General features: G+C 49.7%; 1 protein-coding gene across 2 annotated transcripts in view; it reads right to left on the bottom strand.

The window, feature by feature from the left end:
* LOC144799440 (uncharacterized) overlaps positions 1-19672 on the bottom strand; it is a 121707-nt gene that overhangs the window by 72946 nt on the left and 29089 nt on the right. For both annotated transcript variants that reach the window (XM_078670743.1, XM_078670742.1), the window contains exon 5: positions 14309-14383. In XM_078670743.1, coding sequence (XP_078526869.1) covers positions 14309-14383 — 75 coding nt within the window. The remainder of the gene's footprint in view (positions 1-14308; positions 14384-19672) is intronic.

Here is a 19672-nt window from a genome sequence, read left to right as displayed (position 1 = left end):
GGAGAGCTGGAAGCACGCCGAGCTCAGCGCCCAACTGAAGAAACCAACAGCGGACCCCACCGACCTCAAGAACTTCCGCCCCATCTCGCTCCTCCCTTTTCCTGCTAAAGTCATCGAGAAGATCGTCAACAGACAGCTTGCCGCCTTCCTCGAGACGAACGGATCCCTCGACCCCTCGCAGTCCGGTTTCAGAGCTAACCACAGCACCGAGACCGCCCTCATTGCAGCCACCGACGACATCCGAGCCCTGCTCGACAACGGGGAAACAGCGGCACTCATCCTCCTGGACCTCTCTGCAGCGTTCAACACTGTCTGCCACCGCACCCTAGTTCAATGCCTCAGCAACATCGGCTTCCAAGAGAAGGCACTGGAGTGGATCATCTCGTTCCTCGCCGGAAGAACACAGAGAGTCCGCCTCCCCCCGTTTCGATCCGAGGCCACCGAAGTCATCTGCGGCGTACCGCAAGGATCATCACTCAGCCCCACCCTTTTCAACGTCTACATGAGACCTCTTGCAGCCATCGCACGCCAACACAACCTCAACATCATCTCCTACGCCGACGACATCCAGCTGATCCTCTACCTCACCAGAGACCCCGACAACGCCAGAACAAGCCTACACGAAGGGATGAAAGACGTCGCCGAGTGGATGAAGAACAGCCACCTGAAACTGAACTCAGACAAGACGGAAGTCCTCATCCTGGGATCTTCACCCTCCGCCTGGGACGACTCCTGGTGGCCCCCCGCCCTGGGCACCACTCCCAAGCCAACAGACCACGCACGCAACCTGGGCTCCATCCTGGACTCCTCCCTCTCGATGACCAGACAAGTCAACGCCGTCTCCTCATCATGCTTTCACACCCTACGCATGCTCCGCAAGATCTTCCGATGGATCCCGACTGAAACCAGGAAGACGGTCACCCAGGCACTCGTCACCAGCCGACTGGACTGCGGAAACACCCTCTACGCCGGCACCACAGCCAAGCTACAGAAAATACTCCAACGCACCCAGAACGCCTCCGCCCGAATCATCCTGGACATCCCCCGACGCAGCCACATCTCCGGCCACCTGAGGGACCTGCACTGGCTCTCCGTCAACAAGAGGATCACGTTCAGGCTCCTCATCCACGCACACAAGTCTCTCCACGACCTGGGCCCCAAGTACCTCAACGACCGCCTGACCTTCTACACGCCCACCCGCCAGCTACGATCCACTAGCCTCGCCCTCGCCGCCGTACCATCCGAAGAGCCACCGCCGGAGGAAGATCCTTCTCCTACCTGGCGGCCAAGACATGGAACTCCCTCCCCATCCACCTTCGGCTGACCCAGGACCATCTCGCCTTCAGGAGACAACTCAAGACCTGGCTGTTCGAGCAGTAGCTGACCCCTTCCCCCAAGCGCCTTGAGACCCTTCCGGGTGAGTAGTGCGCTATACAAATGCTATGATTGATTGATTGATTGATTTTAAAGAATTTTACAACCTGACCTATGTACTAATCAGTCAGATCATAAAATCCCAACTGGAGCGTGTCGTAATCCAACTACCTCATTAGTAATGTAGTAAATTGGACTCGCTTCGACAGCAGGCTGTCACAGGAAAGGAGGCCTTCTAGGAACAGCCACATACATGTCTATGACTACATTAAATAAAGGCAACTTTGGTCTTAAAATGCAGACTATTTTCCTTCAAGAAAATGTGTCTGTTTAAAAATAAAGTTTAAAAATAATAAAACGTTGACAGTGGTCACCTCTCCTACAAACTTTTTTCTTATAATTAGCAAAAGGCGAAGGGTTCCAAGGGGACCCTCTTACGAACGGGTTACCTCTCCAACTCGGAGTCAAATCAAATCAAGGTAATTGTTTGGTTAACAAAAACAAGTACAATAGAAAATCTTTAAAACGCATCTTATAAACATTTTCAGTAAACCCATGCAATTGATGTTAAATACAACCTGCGGATTTGCATATAGCCATGTCTGAACTGGGGTGGCTGAGTGAACTAAAGAATGGTGATGATTAAACCCAGATCAGTTGACTGGGGGTGAGTGTTTGATTTGTTCAAACGCTCCGTCCATCATCCCCTTTTGTATCGCTTTGTTCGCCCTAAGTGTGGCAGGGTATGCTCAGACTTGAGTCCCTTGTTCACTTGGCCACTGGATTCAAGATAGCCTGGCTGATGAGGATTATGAATCCGAAACCGGTCCCAGGATGCTTGTTTCTGGTCCAGGGAAGACATGGCTTGGCAGTTCGGGCTGGACTGTTCCCATGAGGCACAGGGTCAGACTGATTTGCATATAGCCATGTCTGAACTGGGGTGGCAGAGTGGGCTAAAGAACGGTGATGGATTAAACCCAGATCAGTTGACTGGGGGTGAGTGTTTGATTTGTTCAAACGCTCCGTCCATCATCCCCTTTTGTATCGCTTTGTTCGCCCTAAGTGTGGCAGGGTATGCTCAGACTTGAGTCCCTTGTTCACTTGGCCACTGGATTCAAGATAGCCTGGCTGATGAGGATTATGAATCCGAAACCGGTCCCAGGATGCTTGTTTCTGGTCCAGGGAAGACATGGCTTGGCAGTTCGGGCTGGACTGTTCCCATGAGGCACAGGGTCAGACTGATTTGCATATGGCCATGTCTGAACTGGGGTGGCTGAGTGAACTAAAGAATGGTGATGATTAAACCCAGATCAGTTGACTGGGGGTGAGTGTTTGATTTGCTCAAACGCTCCGTCCATCATCCCCTTTTGTATCGAAGAATTAAGATGAGCTACTAAAATATGCTACAAGTATCACATTATCAAAAATAAAAACTCTGTAACTATTAAAAGCATTATAATCCTATGCAATATTGCACATTATTGATATACTTGGGACTAAACCCCCCACACGACTGGGAATCACAGAGCAGCCAGTAATATTAATTCACAAAAGAAATGACAATGTTTTTTCTTTCTTTGCTCCCCATACCTTACACTGCATTGTTAAAGTGTAATAGAAGTAAGAATGGCCTATGCGTCTAAAGGTAATATGGGTGATAGGAAGAACGTGTTTAACAGCTTATTGCTTCACACATCTTGGAACTTATTTTACAAATGCTTATGGCTAGATTAAAACTAATTGCCGTTTAGGACTTCCCAAACCTTAAAGTGTGTTATTAACGTGCATTGGTGTTCCGTTAATCAATGTGCCTAAATGTACTAGTAAATAGGAGCCTGGCTGGTGCTCGTCTCTTCGCAATGAATATCGTTCTCAAGGCTCGCTCTTCCAATAGGCCTAAAGGTGATATTAATAACCATAGAAGTCCAACAGCAAATCCACCATTTAGAGATTTCACACTACTGGTGAGGTGGAAAAGGCATCGACGTTCTGCGGACTAGTCACATTTCCCTATTGTGAACGTCCTTCTATTGCGCAGTGAAGGGCTCAAGCTGCCATCTGGTAGTTCTGACAAGAAGAATCAGGTTTTACCATTTGTGTTTTGTGCAGTTCGATTAGTACATGATCCAAATATTTTACGAGGCAGCTTCTTAGCTGTATGCGGCAGCCCTGCACGTATACTGTAGTTGCTCCCTTCACTGATCTTACCCCGAGCCTGTTAAAACACAGGCAAAGACGGCTTCTCATACGCTCGAAGCGTGGACATAGGCATATTATGGGTGACAATGATTCTACACAATAACCATAATCTGTCGAACGGTTCCTACTAATCAAGTAGGACTGTGTGTCTGGACAACAATATGGCTCCTATCATTAGAGTATGTTGTTCCAGTTCCTAGCTAGCTCACAGTGCGCCCTCTGGACCCCTGACCTTACAGGGCCCCGGATGGGATCTGTTACCTCAGAACATGGCCACTCTGATTGGCCAAAGGAACCCGTAGAAACAGATCTACCCTTTCGTCATTTACTTAGGCTTGCCCACGGGAGACACAAGAAAGATACAAATTGGCATTTCACAGTTTTTTTTAAACCATTGTATTCTTGTGTAAAAAACTTGAGCTGCAATTATTAGTAGGAGGAAACAAAGCATTGGTACCAGCAATACAAGTATGATAAAACAAGCATTGGATATGCAATAGGTCTCGCATTTCTTTGAGTTAAAGCAATTAGCATTGTAAACGTGCAAGACTACCTACAATGCGTGCAGTACTTTGTAATTCTATTTTTATGTAGCGCATACTACCCATGATGAGGCAGTGAAGCGCGAACAGCATGCTTTATATATTGCTCAACTATATTCCCCCCTCCTTTGTGTTTTTTTTCCATTGGACACTGCTGCGTTCCTCACTTTGAGCGGCGAAGGAACAGCATTAACATACAAGTACAACACTAGAAAACTCAGGAATAAACAAAGCAGGTTGTGTTGAAAATAAATGTGATTGCGTTGTGACTGAGGAAAGAACCACCTCCAGATACAACAAACATGCGCGAGTACCTACTATGCATGCAGCTCTTTGTACTTGTATTTAAATAGTGCTTACTACCAAAGCGAAGCATTGAAGCGTGAGCGGCGTGCTTTATATATAGCTTTAATCAAAGTGTAGCTAAAAATAACACAGTAACTGTAAAAGAGTAGTTTGATTCACAAGCATTCAGGGCTATACCTTAGAAAAAGACCTGTACTTGAGTTACCTTCGCTGAGCTCTGAACAAATTCTTTGATATTAATAATATAACAATGAAACATTAACATCACAGATTAAACTAATCAATTCTTTGCTGTAACCCAACAGTGCTGAAATATCAAAACCTGTTGTATATTGTCACAGATTATACCCGCAACCTCCTTGCAAATAAAAATGGCAGTAGCAATCACTATTATAATGTATTTTATCATCTGGCTTCAGCTTCCATGCTTTACCAACGGGAAACAACCTTTACAACGCAACTTTTACAACGCACTACCATTACAACGAAACTTTTACAACGCAACATCCATTACAACACATGTCTTTACAACGCAACCATTACAACGCATGACACTACAACGCATACCACTACAACGCATGTCATTACAATCCAACACTTACCCTACTGTTGCACCCCCTGGAGTTAGAATAGTAATTTTTACCCCTACACTATGCAATACTTACCAAACATGCGATGTAATGTTATGCGTTGTAATGGTATGCGTTGTAAAGGTAGTATGCGTTGTAATGGAATGCGTTGTAATGAATATGCTACTTACCAGTATGCATCTGTTCTTGGCATGTAGGGCTGCTGACATTCATATCTAGTGCATAGATCGCCGCCTAGTGTTGGGTCCGGATGATTGCACATTGTTGTCCTGGAAGAGTCTTTGTAGTATCACGAGATAGGTGGCTCCTCCCCTGGACTACAGTGCGCATGGGCATCGACTCCATCCCCAGATTGTTTTTAGCCATTGTGGCAAAGATGGAGTGTAATAGTGTAAGTGATGGCCATGCTAGAGATTAAATGCAAGAAAAGTCTGCAGCCGCTACGGGCGCCGGGCAGGAGGGCGGGCGATATGAATGTTAGCAGCCCTACATGCCAAGAACAGATGCATACTGGTAAGTAGCATATTCAGTTCGAGGCATGTGGGCTGCTAAATTCATATCTATAGCATAGAATACATAGCAGTCCCTCCATTAACGGCGGCCGCCCGTGCCAGCTGCAGAAGCTTGAAAAAGTGTCTTGAGAACAGCCTGTCCTACAGCTGCCTGATGTTTGGAATGCACATCTACACAGTAGTGTTTGGTAAATGTATGTGGTGTAGACCATGTGGCTGCTCTACAAATGTCTTCCAAAGGAATGTTACCTAGGAATGCCATGGAGGCCCCCAACTTGCGTGTGGAGTGTGCCCTGCGGGGGACCGTTAAAGTGCGCTTAGCCTTCTGATAGCAAATCTGAATACACTTAACGATCCACCTGGCTATTCCTGCTTTGGAAATGGGGTTGCCTTTGTGCTGGGCTGCGAAGGCAACAAAGAGTTGCTGTGTCTTTCTAAAATGTTGTGTTCTGTCAATATAGTACATTAACGCCCTTTTGACATCAAGCGTGTGGAGCATTCTTTCTGCTACTGTTTCTGGGTTTGGAAAGAATGCGGGCAGTTCGATGGTTTGATTGACATGAAACTGCGACACCACCTTCGGAAGAAACTTGGGGTTAGTGCGCAGCACCAGCCTGTTTGAATGAATTTGTATAAATGGCTCTTGAATTGTGAGCGCCTGTAGCTCACTAACACGTCGTAGAGACGTGATGGCAATGAGAAAAGCCACTTTCCATGTCAGGAACTGAATCTCACATGAATGCAGAGGCTCAAACAGGGGACCCATCAATCTGGTGAGTACCACATTGAGGTTCCACACAGGAGCTGGCATGGTCCAGGGAGGGATGACCCGCTTCAGCCCTTCCAGGAATGCTTTAATGGCAGGCACCCTGAAGACAGAGAGATGCTGCCTGTTCTGGAGATAAGCCGCTATGGCGGATAAGTGTATCCGAATGGAAGCGTAGGCTAGATTGCATTTGTAAAGATGTAACAAATAGCAGATGATATTAGGAATGGATGCATCTAGCGGGTTGATATTGTGCTCTCTACAGTAAATGACAAACCGCTTCCATTTCGCTGCATAGCAGACCCTAGTAGTGGGCTTTCTTGCCTCCCGTATGATATCCATGCAGTCAGGAGGCAAGTTGAGGTAGCCAAACTCTAAGGCCTCAGGAGCCAGATCGCCAGATTGAGCTGCTGCGGATCTGGATGCTGAACGTCGCCATGGTTCTGCTTCAAGAGCCTGGGTGTGAGATGCAGTCTTTGATGCGGTACCACGGAGAGTTCTAGGAACGTGGTGTACCATGGTTGGCGTGCCCACGTTGGAGCAACCAGGATGACCGTCATCGAGTGTTGCTTTAGCTTTCTTGTCACCAGCGGAATGAGAGGCGCTGGGGGAAAAGCGTAAGCAAATTTGCCTGACCAGTTCATCCATATCGCATTGCCCTGTGACAGTGGGTGAGGGAACCTGGCGGCAAAGCTTTGGCATTTTGCGTTTTCCTCCGTGGCAAACAGGTCTATCTCTGGATGACCCCACTGCTGGAAGTACGGGCGGAGTACTGATGGATGTAACTCCCACTCGTGCATCTGGTGGCTGTACCTGCTGAGCAGATCCGCCATCTGATTGTCCTTGCCCGGGAGGTGTTCCGCCATGAGGAAGATGTTCCTCTGAATGGCCCACTTCCACATGCTCTTAACCAGATGAGACAACTGTGGAGAGTGCGTACCTCCCTGCTTTTGAATGTAGTACATGGCTGTTATGTTGTCCGTCCGGATCAACACGACTTTGTTGCACAGATGTACTTTGAAGGACTTGAGAGCCATGAAGATTGGCATCAGTTCCAAGTAGTTGATGTGCATCTTCTTTTGCTGCGTCGACCATAGTCCCTGCACTGTGTAGTGGAGCACATGAGCCCCCCATCCCTGGAGAGATGCGTCCGTTGTCAGGATAATCTGTGGCACAGGCTCTTGGAACGGTCGGCCCTTCCAAAGGTTGTGTGGATTCCACCAATGCAGAGAGCTGTATGCCCGATCCGTCACCAACACTAGGTCGTTCAACTGTCCTTGAGCCTGAGTCCACTGATGCGCCAAGCATTCTTGGAGCGGACGCATATGCAACCTGGCGTGCGGGACTATGAAGATGCAGGAGGCCATCATGCCTATCAACTGCATGAACACTCTCGCTGGGAGCGAGTGTTGTGGTCTGAACCTCTGGATTAACGACTGGATGTTGTCGATCCTCGCTGGGTTTGGCTGAGCTGTGGCAGCCAGAGTATTTATCGTCGTGCCCAAATACTGCCGCACATGGGCTGGCTGAAGGTGCAACTTTGGGTAGTTTAGTGAAAATCCCAGACTGTGAAGGAGGTGAATGGTGTGGGACATATCTGCGGCGCACTGCTGGGCTGACTTTGCTTGAACGAGCCAGTCGTCTAGATAAGGGTAGACATGTATACTCTGTCTCCGGAGGTGTGCCGCCACTGTTGCCAGACATTTCGTGAACACTCTGGGAGCAGTGGTCACTCCGAAGGGGAGGACCTTGAACTGGTAATGCCGGTTTTGGATGGTGAACCTGAGGTATTTTCAGTGGGATGGGTGGAGTGGTATGTGAAAGTAAGCATCCTTGAGGTCCAAGGTTGCGAGGAAGTCTCCCTGTTGTAACAAGGGAAGAACCTGCTGCAGTGTCAACATGTGGAAGTGTTCTGAAAGAATGTACTGGTTCAAGGGGCGTAGGTCTAGAATCGGTCTGAGTGAGCCGTCCTTTTTTGGGATTAAGAAGTACAGGGAATAAACCCCTGTGCCTTCTTCCTCCACTGGCATGAGCTCTATTGCGCCTTTTTGCAGCATCACCAGAACCTCCTGCTGCAATAAGTGCAAGTGCTCTGCCGACATAGGACGTTGTTTTGGGGGTATGTTTGGTGGAGTGGATGTCAGCTCCAAACAATAGCCGAACTGGATACGTTTCCTGACCCACCTGTCTGTGGTGATGGACTTCCAGACTGGCAGGAACTGTTGGAGTCTCCCCCCGACAGGTGTTGGATGGTCGGGGGGCAGTGACAGGGAGTCACTGTTTGTTGGTGGCAGAGGAACGGGAACTGTTGTTGCCTCTGCCTCTACCCTTGGCACTGTTTCCTCTGTATCCACCTCTGCCCTGCTTGCTGTACGAGGATTGCGCACCACTTTTATTGAATGGCGTCTGCTGCGACATGTGCCCTCTGCTAACACCTCGATTGCCTAAGCGACGAAAAGTGTTCCCTCTAAATTGTTGTGACTGGAGAGCCCCCATGGACTTGGCAGTCTCGGTATCTTTTTTGATCTTTTCCAGGGTGGTGTCCACCTCTGGACCAAATAACCTATCTGGATTAACGGGCTGGTTGAGGATAGTAGTCTGTATCTCTGGCTTGAATCCTGAGATGCGGAGCCATGCCTGACGCCTCAACATTACACTAGTGTTGATTGCTCTCGCTGCCGTGTCCGCAACGTCGAGCGCACACTTTATAGCAGCGTTGGAGATGAGTTTTCCCTCCTGGATAAGCATTTCAGCTCCCTCTTTAAACTGGTCTGGAAGGTGTTGCAACAGCTGCTCTAGGGTGTCATAGTGTGCCCTATCGTATCTGGCCAACAGAGCCTGCGTGTTTGAGATGCGCCAGATGTTGGCCGCCTGAGCTGCTACCCTCTTCCCAGATGCTTCCAGCACTTTTGACTCTTTGTCTGGGGGAGGAGCTTCACCCGTGGTTTGGGAGTTTGCCCTCTTGCGGGCATTAGAGACCACCAAAGAGTCCAAAGGCAACTGGCCCCTTATGTAGGTTGGGTCGCCAGGTGCGGGTCTGTATTTCTTCTCTATTCTCGGGTTGACAACCCTTGATCTCGTGGGTTCCTTGAAAATGTCTGCCGCATGCTTAAGGACCCCTTTCAACATTGGGAGAGTCTTGACAGTTTTTTCAGCAGTAGAGAAAGTGTCAAAAAGGAAGTCCACCTCCACGGGGTCAGCATGCATTTCCACTTTATGGTTTGTAGCTGCCCTTTCAATCAATGCATTAAATGCCGCAGAATCTTCAGTGGGAGACGGCTTGACGTTATAAACCTGAGGATCATGGACCGTTTGCTGGTCCCCTTGATCACCTGTGTCCATCCATGAGTCCTGTTGCTCATCAGGCTCTGTATTTGCAGGAAAATTGTACTCCTCATCCTGCTCCCCTTCATCCCCATCAGAGTATGTGGGTGAAGGTGGTGCACTCCTCCTAGGCTGTGGAAGAATCTGTTCAACCAGTACTGGTGTTTCTGGTGCAGGCTTCTTGCGTTTTAGAGGAATTGTAAACGACGCCAAAGGCTGCGATGTTATTTTCCTCTTGTAGAGCGTGAGCTTCCCGGTGTCGGCATCGATGAAATGCTCCGACCGTTCTTCTATTAAAGGGTGTCGATGACTCAAAGTCCCAGCCGGGTGAGTTGACTTCGACACAGTGTCCTTGGGCACCGACCGTGGTGCAAAGGCCTTCGGCGCCACCTTAGGCGGTAACATGTAGAGGATCGGCGTTGAGGTGGTTTTCGGTGGGTCAGCCGGCTTCGGTGCGGAAGGAGTCTTCGGTTCCGATGCCAAAGCCTTGTCCTTAAGTCGCTTGAGGGAGTCCGAGACCTGCTTCGTAAGTGAAGCGGATGGTTTCGTCGACCCGACCAATGCCCTCGGTCCGCCCCCAGGGGAAGACCCGAGCGTCGATGACTTCTGTTTGTCTGGTCGAGGCGCAGGAGCACCCTTGACCGGTGCGCTTCGATCACTGTCCAAGGCCGCAGACGTCGATGCCGACGGCTTCGGATCGGCAGGTTTTCCTTTTGGTGTCATGACCCCCGACCTCGGCTCTGCGTCCTTGACTGACTGTGCCGCGACGGGCCCTGTGGTCTTCGGGTCGACAGACTTTCCCGATGTAGGCTCGACTGCCTTCTTGGATTTTGGCTCGACCGCCTTGGTTGACACTGGCTCGATGGCCTTCTTCGAGCTTGGCTCCTTGACCACCTTCGGCACCTTTGCCTGGTCGACAGCTTTCATGGGCTTGGAGGCCTCCGAAGACGACGGCGTCGATGGTGGAGCAGACGTCTTCGGTTTCGGTGGCGTCTCGGCCATCTTTGTTTGCGTCGATACCGAGGGTTTCAGTTTCGGTTTCGATTTTGATAATGGCAGCTCCGCGGAGGTGTCCGTAGCCGGGCCGGAAGGCGGGGCCGTGGATCGAGGTGTAAGGTCTTGGGTAAGGCCGTGTGGCGATCCCGTGACCTGAGCCTTTGTAAGAGTACGAACTGGGCATAGCTTTTCCTCCGAGCTATCTTCCGTGGCCCCATATGCTTCTTCGTCGTCCCCTACCTTCTCGACGATTTCCTCTATTTCTTGGCTTTGGACGTCCGCTCCGTAGTCTGGACTCGACCTCCACCGGTGTAGGTGAAATCTGCAGGTGACGCACTTGCTCGTCTGCTTCGGGGTCGTTGAAGATGTCCACCGGTGCCGGAGCCGATCGCTGGGCCTCGAGGCGTGCCACGCGCCGAAGCTTGATCGTCTTCTTCGATCGAAATCTTGAACAGGCCATACAGCTGGCCTCGTCGTGGTCCGGCGACAGGCACTTGTTGCACACAGGATGGACGTCAATGTGTGGGTACTTGGATCCACACACGGGACATTTCTTGAACGGACTCCGTTCCATGCCGTCGAAGTCTTGCTGCGCCGACCGGGCCTCGATCACCGAAGAGTCACACGACTCCCCGGATATCCGACTCCACGCGTTGGAATAAATACGGGACCGAACGCGAACAATACCGACGGTGCAAAGAAGGCCTTTTGGCCTTAAAAAAGTTCTATAACGATTCCGAACAGGAGACGTCGAAATCACATCCGAACCCAATGGCGGAAAAAAACAATCTGGGGATGGAGTCGATGCCCATGCGCACTGTAGTCCAGGGGCGGAGCCACCTATCTCGTGATACTTCGAAGACTCTTCCAGGACAACAATGTGCAATCATCCGGACCCAACACTAGGCGGCGATCTATGCTATAGATATGAATTTAGCAGCCCACATGCCTCGAACAGGTCATTTAACAATATTCGTTGTAATGGCATGCGTTGTAATGGAATGCGTTGTAATGGATGTTGCGTTGTAAAGGTATGCGTTGTAAAAGTATGCGTTGTAACGTCATACAACCTAACCAACCTGTAAATTGCACATGCTATATTACGATTTCAGACAATGCATATATTAAGTACATATATATGGTCCACTGTTGTGGACCACCATTACCTAAAACGTCCAATTTGTCTGTGCTGTATGCCAGCTCTCAATTGGCATACTTGGTCCCAGTAGGTTTGAACTCCTTAAGGAATAAAGGGTTTTTTGGAAATAGTTTTTTTTAATGGTTTAAGGACTATTTCTGCAAGATACTACGAAGCACTCCACAGGAAATACGAACAATGTTTGCTGCACGGTGACTGGTCACTGAGCAATAACGTTTTTAAAAAAGGATTCTAAGAAATGCTATAAAAAGATTTTGTAAATGATGATATGACGTTACCAATTGTCATGCTTAGCAACTTTTGGGTGGCTGACAAGGATGATAGCTGCAGTATAATTAAGCCCCCTAAAGTAATGAAGAGCGTTTTGAAAAATCGTTTTTAAATGGTTTAAAGAATATTTCTGCAGTTTATCACGAAGTACTCCATAGGAAACACGAAACAATGCTTGCTGCACGGTGAAAGGTCACTAAACAAGAACGCTTTGAAAAAAGATTTTTTTAAACTCGACAAAAAGATTTTCCAAATCCAAATAATGTGGCGACGTGCCCAATAGGAAGACTCCTACATATCATTAAATGATGGGTTAAGGGTATATTCCATCAAACGGCCTAGAGAAAAGAAATATATTGGAGACACAAACATGAGTGAGGTGACCTTTGTTGGCGGGCCATGTGCCACACCCACACTACTTCTGCCTATGGCTGCACTCAGGCCAGGCCAAGCCTCCAAACCCCCCGGCATCCAGCCAAGCAGACCGGTCTCCCAATGCCACCGCTTAGAGGCAGGTACCCCATAGTCAGGCAGAGCGAAGGTGAGAATAAAAGACTGACAGAGTTGCTTTAAACACTATTGTAGCTAGGGGAAGTCAGATTTAGCCTGGGTAGAGCGAAAGCTCTCAGGGCTTGTAGCAGATATTAGTATTATGTGTTCTATTTTTCAGATATAGAAAGACTAATTGATATAGACTTAATGAGTAACATAAATATAGTTTACATCGCATTGATTATCTGCTGTGAAATAAGCATAGCAACATTTTTTCTGGTGAATAAACATTTCGGTTTTTTACACTACAGACAACTAAAATTGCTGGTACTGTGGGATCTTGGTGAGATGTGCACACGTACGGAGTGGAGTGCACATCTCCTGTCCGTACGTATGCCATCTTCTTTCCCCCTTCAGAGGAGACGCCATGCGCGTGCACATCGCCGGTCCGTGCATGCACATAGTTTGTCTCCCTTTACGCAACAAACCGACGACAATAGTCTCGCTAAGGCGAAGCAGTACATGCGCTGCGTTCACTAGGCGAGACCTAAAAAACAATTCAACCATTAGAACATTTAAAGTGATTACATGAATATATGAGAATATATCAAACTTTTACTCCTACCTCATACTGCCTATACCATCGAGAGCAAAGTGAGAGTACTGTCTGCCAGATCGCTTGGGACGCCAAACTCCCCATACCTGTGTAAGATGCATGAGGAAGCCTGTCTGGGGTAAAACAGGACACCGCCCTTTGCAGGACAGAGACTTGAGTCAGCAGGGCTGCACCTCAGCGACTGCTGAATGTTCCAGGATAATCCAAAGCAGCATTCATCTGAGGAACATAACTCAGAGGCTGTTTATATAATCAAAGCTTGGTCCTATACGCACAGTGTCGGAGGTGCAATGCCTATGGGATTGCTTGTCTTTCCAATTCAGAGCAGTCTCCAACCAGACAACAAGCAAGGGCAATGTACTCGGTGTTCTTTAACCTTGAACATGATAAAATAAAGAAATGTGCTGCAAGCACAATACTTTCTGAGTACGTTATGTTGTCAGGAGGACTAGAGCTCTAGCCTCAAGGTACTTGGCATTGACAAGGAATGCTGGTCTCTGCCTCATCACGCCGCCCCTCTTCTGTATTTACAGCCCCTGCGAGAAGGAACGTGAAATGTGGAACAAGCCTCGTTCTACACGATCTCTACACCATTCAGAGAAAGTGGTCCCTTTTATTTGGGGAAACTACAGAAATTCCTTGGATGCCGGCAACCACGTCAGGGGAGTCCAAGAACCAATAAGCGCAGAGGAAGGACTATCGGGGTGTGGCTGGAAAGTGAAGAGGAGGAAGAGGAACACGCTGAGAGAGAGAGATGCGCTGGACGCCATCGAGAGAACGCCAACAGGAGGAGGAAGATTCCCCACAGCCACCTCAAGAAGAAGGGTAGGAGACAACGACTCCTGAACGATGGAGGCCAAGCAGGAAGACGCCAGGAGGCCAACAACCCAACAGAGGCCCCGCCACACTCCTGGAGGAGCGTGGCTTTCGCAGGTACGTGCCCGTATACGGATCATAAAAGGAAGGAGGGAGGAAGCGTCAGACAAGCCCCCACTGCACCGCCTATATTAATTATAGCAGAGTGCACTGAATCGCGCATGTCCACAGTTACTTTACGTGGGACCAGATTAAATATACTGGAAAAACACACTGGTTGACTCAGGTGGTGATCTTCCCCCCACACCCTTTCCCAAACAGTGTCAAGTGTGAATGAAACACTTACCTGTGCCAAGTCTGTTTCTTTTGTCCGAGGGAGAAGCGGTGTTGGTGCTCCAGTGTTGCAGGACGTAAGAAGAACCTAGAGGAAGAACAGAGATTTTTATTTTTTATTTTTTTTAATATTTTTATTGCGAAATCACAAAAGGCACACCACTGATATGCAAGAGTAACGACATGCTATGTCCAGGACAATACACAGCCATCTAGGCCCACATCCCGGAGGCTGGGCGGCATAAATCAGATCATGCATATAGAGTAACTCAGTTGTGCGTTAAGGATATGGAAGTATCTTTGTATTCGCAAATTTTCCTTTTGTGTTCATGGTAATACAGTGTAACATAAAACAAGAAACAAACCCCCGAAGCATGGCATTATCGAGCAAACATTTAAAGAATCAGACTATCTATGTGAGGCCCAAGAAGGCGCAGTCATTAGTATGCATTAAAGACCTATAGGGATCAAAGCTAATCACAGTTTTGCAGCGTGAATCTTTCTGGATTCACTATGCTGTGCATTATTCCGCGGTCTTGTGGTTGGGTCCGGATTCGTAGTCTTTTCTTTGTTTTTGTTTTTTTTCCGTAGCCCAGGTGGGCGTCGGCGTCACACCTCCTTGGGTGCATTTCCGGTGACGTCGGCATGCTTCCTGCGGAAGCTCCCACTCTTGGGCGCCATCTTCAGATTCTTTTTTTCCGCGGTCGGGTCTGGATCGTTCCTGTTTGGGCTCCAGACATTTTTGGAAAAAGAAGAGAAGAAAATACAGAAATAACAAAGGAAAGTCATCTGAAGACTCCAGGGGACTTCATCGACGAGGAGTCTGCAAAGGAAAAGGCGAATTCATCGAGATCCTCGACGACCGTCGACGAACACGCGACCAGGGAGGCCCTGAGCGCTCGATGATGGACAACACGCCGTTCAAGTTCTGCCGTAACTGCCACCACAAGTACGCGCAGAAGGACCAGCACCCGGTATGCAACCTTTGTCTACCGGTGAATCAAGAAAGCCAGGACTGCAACGCCTGCTCCGCCTTCACCCCGAAGACCCTTCGTGTGAGAGAGAGACAGAGGGTAGCCCACGCCACCCTGCAGGGGAAGGCCCAGACTCCGTCCCTCTACGACCTGGGGATGTCTTCCGAGGAAGAGGACAACGCTGCCGCCGAAGACGACAGCTACACGGTCGTAGAGACCGATTACACGAAGACTTCTGATAAGGTAGGAGACTCTCCGGCCCCCAAGAACCCGAGAGACTCTGAGTCTCGAAAAAACGAGGGCAAGGCCTCGAAAGCACCGACGCCGAAGTACCAGGCGTCAGCGAGTACTCACAGGCCCAGCGGATCCTCTGAGAAGGAGTCCCCGGCGCCGAGAGCTGTTGAACAGCAGAAGTCGTCGAAAATCGTCCCCGAAAAGGATCGATCGACGCCGAGGGACAAGGACCCTAAACTACCGACGCCGACCAGAGACCCAAAATCCGGTTCGACGTCGACGTCGAAAACTTCGGCACCGAAAGGCACGGCGCCGAGCCAACCGCCGAAAAGAGCGGCCGAACCATCCGACGCGGAACACGCGGCCGAGATGGAGAAAAAGAGAAGGCGCCTCGAAGCCGAAATGGAAAACATCGTGCAGCGGAAGAAAGAATTCGACGCAAAGATGAAAGCTTTCACGATCCCTCACAAGACCAAGCCACCGGTGGTGGAGGTGGTCGAGGAGGAAGACGAGGTCACCGAAGAACAAGACCAAGACCCGGACGACGAGGTGGTCGATGACCAGGAAGAGTACGAGAATCCCTACGATAGTTACAACTATGGGGAGGAAGAGGACAGCAGGACGGACGCAGACTCGGCCCCCTCTGACCTACAGGAGGTGGATTACCTCGATGTCGAGACCGACAGCCCGGAGGAGGCGGTCGACACGTATCCCTCGAGGCCCTCGCCGCCGGACGACATCGGGGCCTACAATTCGGTGATAAGGTCTGCTGCAGCGGCATTCAAGCTGAAGGTCGATGAAGAGAAGCAGAAAGCAGACTTCCTTCTAGAGACATTGCTCCCAACACAAACAAGGAGCCATTACCTGCCAATGCTCGACAGCGTCTTGGTCCAGGGGAAGGAAGCATTCAGGGAGCCCGCAACATGCAAGGCAGTAACTCCCAGAACAGAGAAAAAATACAAACATTCCTCAAAGGACCCACCCTACATTCAGGGGATGGTCTCCGCAGACTCCATTATCACGGCCACAGCAAGGAAGAGGGCTAACGTACCCACTACCTCTGGACCACCACCGGATAAGGAGAGCAAAAGGATGGATCTGGTGGGCAGAAGGATCGAACGGAATGCCGCAACCCACTGGCGCATGGCTAACTCCAACGCCCTGATAAACAGACACATGTACCAGATCATGGAGGAGCTGGGGCAGCTGGTGAAGGACCTGCCCCAGGATGCCAAGCAGAAGGCCGAAAAACTGGTTGAAGAGGGGAAGAACGCGGCAAATTCTTGACTTAGGAGGGCCCTGGATGGAGCAGACACCGCCAGCAGGCTCATGATGATGGGTGTCACTGAAAGAAGACACGCATGGCTAAGGATCTCAGGTTTCAAACCAGAGGTGCAACACAGCATCCTGAACACACCGTTCAACAGCGACGCGCTTTTCGGAACAAAAGTTGATGAGAAGCTCAGCCAACTGAAGAAGGATAACGAAACCGCAAGGTCCATGGGAGCATTGCAGTTCAGAGGCAACAAAAGGGGCACCCCGTCACGGAGGCCTGGCGGGAGAGGTGGAAACCAGCCAGGTACATCACACCAGGCTTTCCAACAAACGCACCAGACAGACTCGCAGGGCCAGCAGGGTCAGCAGAAGCAGTCCTGGCAGTACCAACAAAGAGGCCAGTCCTTTCGAGGGAGAGGAAATGGACGTGGCCAGAATAGAAGAGGGGGACAGCAGCCCGCCTCTAAGTGACTTCAAAAAACTCTGTGTGCCCACCCACAGAAAAGATCCCAGGGGGCAGCACGTACAGAGGGATCAAGATAAGCTAGACACCTACGACCACATAACACCAGTGGGAGGAAGGTTAAGACTTTACCTCCAGGAATGGAGAAAAATCACATCAGACAAATGGATCCTCAACATCATCCAATTCGGTTACTGCATAGAGTTGGAGGGGAGGCCAGTAAGCAGAAAACCAAAGAGAAAACAACTAGCAAGCAAACAGCTAGAGTGTCTTCAGGAAGAGGCAAAAGAACTTCTGCGGAAGCAGGCCATAGAACGGGTACCCTTTAAGGAAAGAAACACAGGAATATACTCAACGTACTTCCTGGTGCCAAAGGTAGACGAGACAATGAGACCCATTCTGGACCTAAGGTTCCTGAACAAATTCATAAGAACGCAAAAATTCAAAATGACCTCCCTGCAAGAGGTGCTCCCGCAATTGCAGATCGGAGACTTCATGGTCACAATAGACCTCAAAGACGCCTACCTGCACATCCCAATGAACATAAAGCACAAGCATATGCTTAGGTTCACCATCGGAGAAAGCCACTACCAGTTCACGACAGTAGCCTTCGGGCTAAAATCAGCACCAAGGGTCTTCACAAAGTGCCTCGCTGCAGTCGCAGCGCACCTACGAAGGCAAGGAATACACGTATACCCTTACCTGGACGACTGGCTGGTGAAAGCAAATTCATACCAGAAATGCAAGCAGCACGCACATACTGTGACGAGCACGCTCATAAGCCTGGGGTTCTCCATCCATTGGAAGAAATCATCAATGGAGCCGGAACAAGTGAAGATCTTCCTGGGAGCACAGATCAATACCTTACAGGGCAAGGTGTTCCCCAGCGAGAAGAGGGCGAGGGCGCTGGTGAAGGAAACTCGCCTCTACCGGAAGGGACAAGCTCGGACAGTGAGGACTGCGAGCAAGATCATGGGGATGATGGCATCATGCATCCACCTGGTACCCAATGTACGTCTCCACATGAGACCCATTCAAGAATGGCTACAGGAGCAATGGTCACAAGCTACAGGCAGTTGGGAGGATCTAGTGGTTGTGACGCACGCAGTGCAGAAGGAGATGACATGGTGGACCATGGAGAACATAACAAGGGGAAAGCCTCTAACACCCCCAACGCCAACAGTGACCATCACCACAGACGCATCCCTGAAGGGATGGGGCGCTCACATGGAGGAGCTCAAGGTGAGGGGACTGTGGACGCCAACAGATGCGACAAGGCACATCAATTACCTAGAATTGAAGACAATCTTCCTTGCACTGAAAGCTTTCCAAAAAAGACTGTACAAACACAAGGTGCTGCTACAGACAGACAACACCACCGCGATGTTCTACATCAACAAGCAGGGGGGCACACAGTCAGCCCCGCTCTCAACGCTGGTGCAGGAGATATGGAGATGGGCCATCCCTCTCAAAATAGACCTGCTAGCCATACACCTACCAGGGAAGGACAACATACAGGCAGATTGGCTCAGCAGACAGACATCGGCATCCCACGAGTGGGAGCTCAACGCTCAGGAGACAAAGTGGCTGTTCGACAGATGGGGAACACCATCAGTGGACCTGTTTGCCACACGCCGGAATGCAAAATGCCAAAACTTCGCATCCAGACAGCCCGAGGAGGGGTCACTGGGGAATGCCCTATGGATAGACTGGTCCGGGACATTTGCTTACGCCTTTCCCCCGATACCACTGATGCACAGAGTGCTGAGCAAGTGCAGAGCGAGCAACATGACCCTGATACTGGTCGCGCCACAGTGGACCAGGCAGACATGGTACTCGCAGATCATAGAGATGACACAGGGTGCACCCCACAGATTCGGCAGGAGGAAAGACCTACTCTCCATGCAGAACGGAGAGGTGCTACACCCAGAGCCAGAGAGCCTGAGCCTAGTAGCGTGGCTCCTGAGGACATAGAGTTTGCACATTTGAGACTGCCAGAAAGCACCCTGAGGGTCCTTCGGGAAGCACGAAGGCCCAGCACTCGGAAGTGCTACGTTGCGAAATGGAAAAGATTCACAATGTGGTGCAGGAAAGAAAGACTTCACAATAAAATGAAGAAGGACTCCACAGTGCTAAAGTACCTGACACACTTGCTGGAAAAGAACCTTAGCTCATCCTCGTTAAGAGTTCACTTGGCAGCGATAGTCGCCTACACAAGGGGAGAAACGTGCAGGAGTTTCTTCACGTCACAGGTGGTGAAAAGATTCCTAGAGGGAGCAAAAAGGATCGCACCACTCAAGCGGGTGCCGCCACCTGCATGGAACTTAAACATAGTCCTAACGGAACTCATGAAGGAACCCTTTGAACCACTTCACAAGGCCTCCCTAAAGATGCTAACTATGAAAACAGCTTTCCTGGTTGCAATAACGTC

The sequence above is a fragment of the Lissotriton helveticus genome, chromosome 12 (genome assembly GCF_964261635.1).
Source record: "Lissotriton helveticus chromosome 12, aLisHel1.1, whole genome shotgun sequence".
NCBI classification, from domain to species: Eukaryota; Metazoa; Chordata; class Amphibia; order Caudata; family Salamandridae; genus Lissotriton; species Lissotriton helveticus.
Note: the sequence above shows the minus strand (reverse complement) of the source record. Positions and strands in the feature narration are given on the sequence as shown.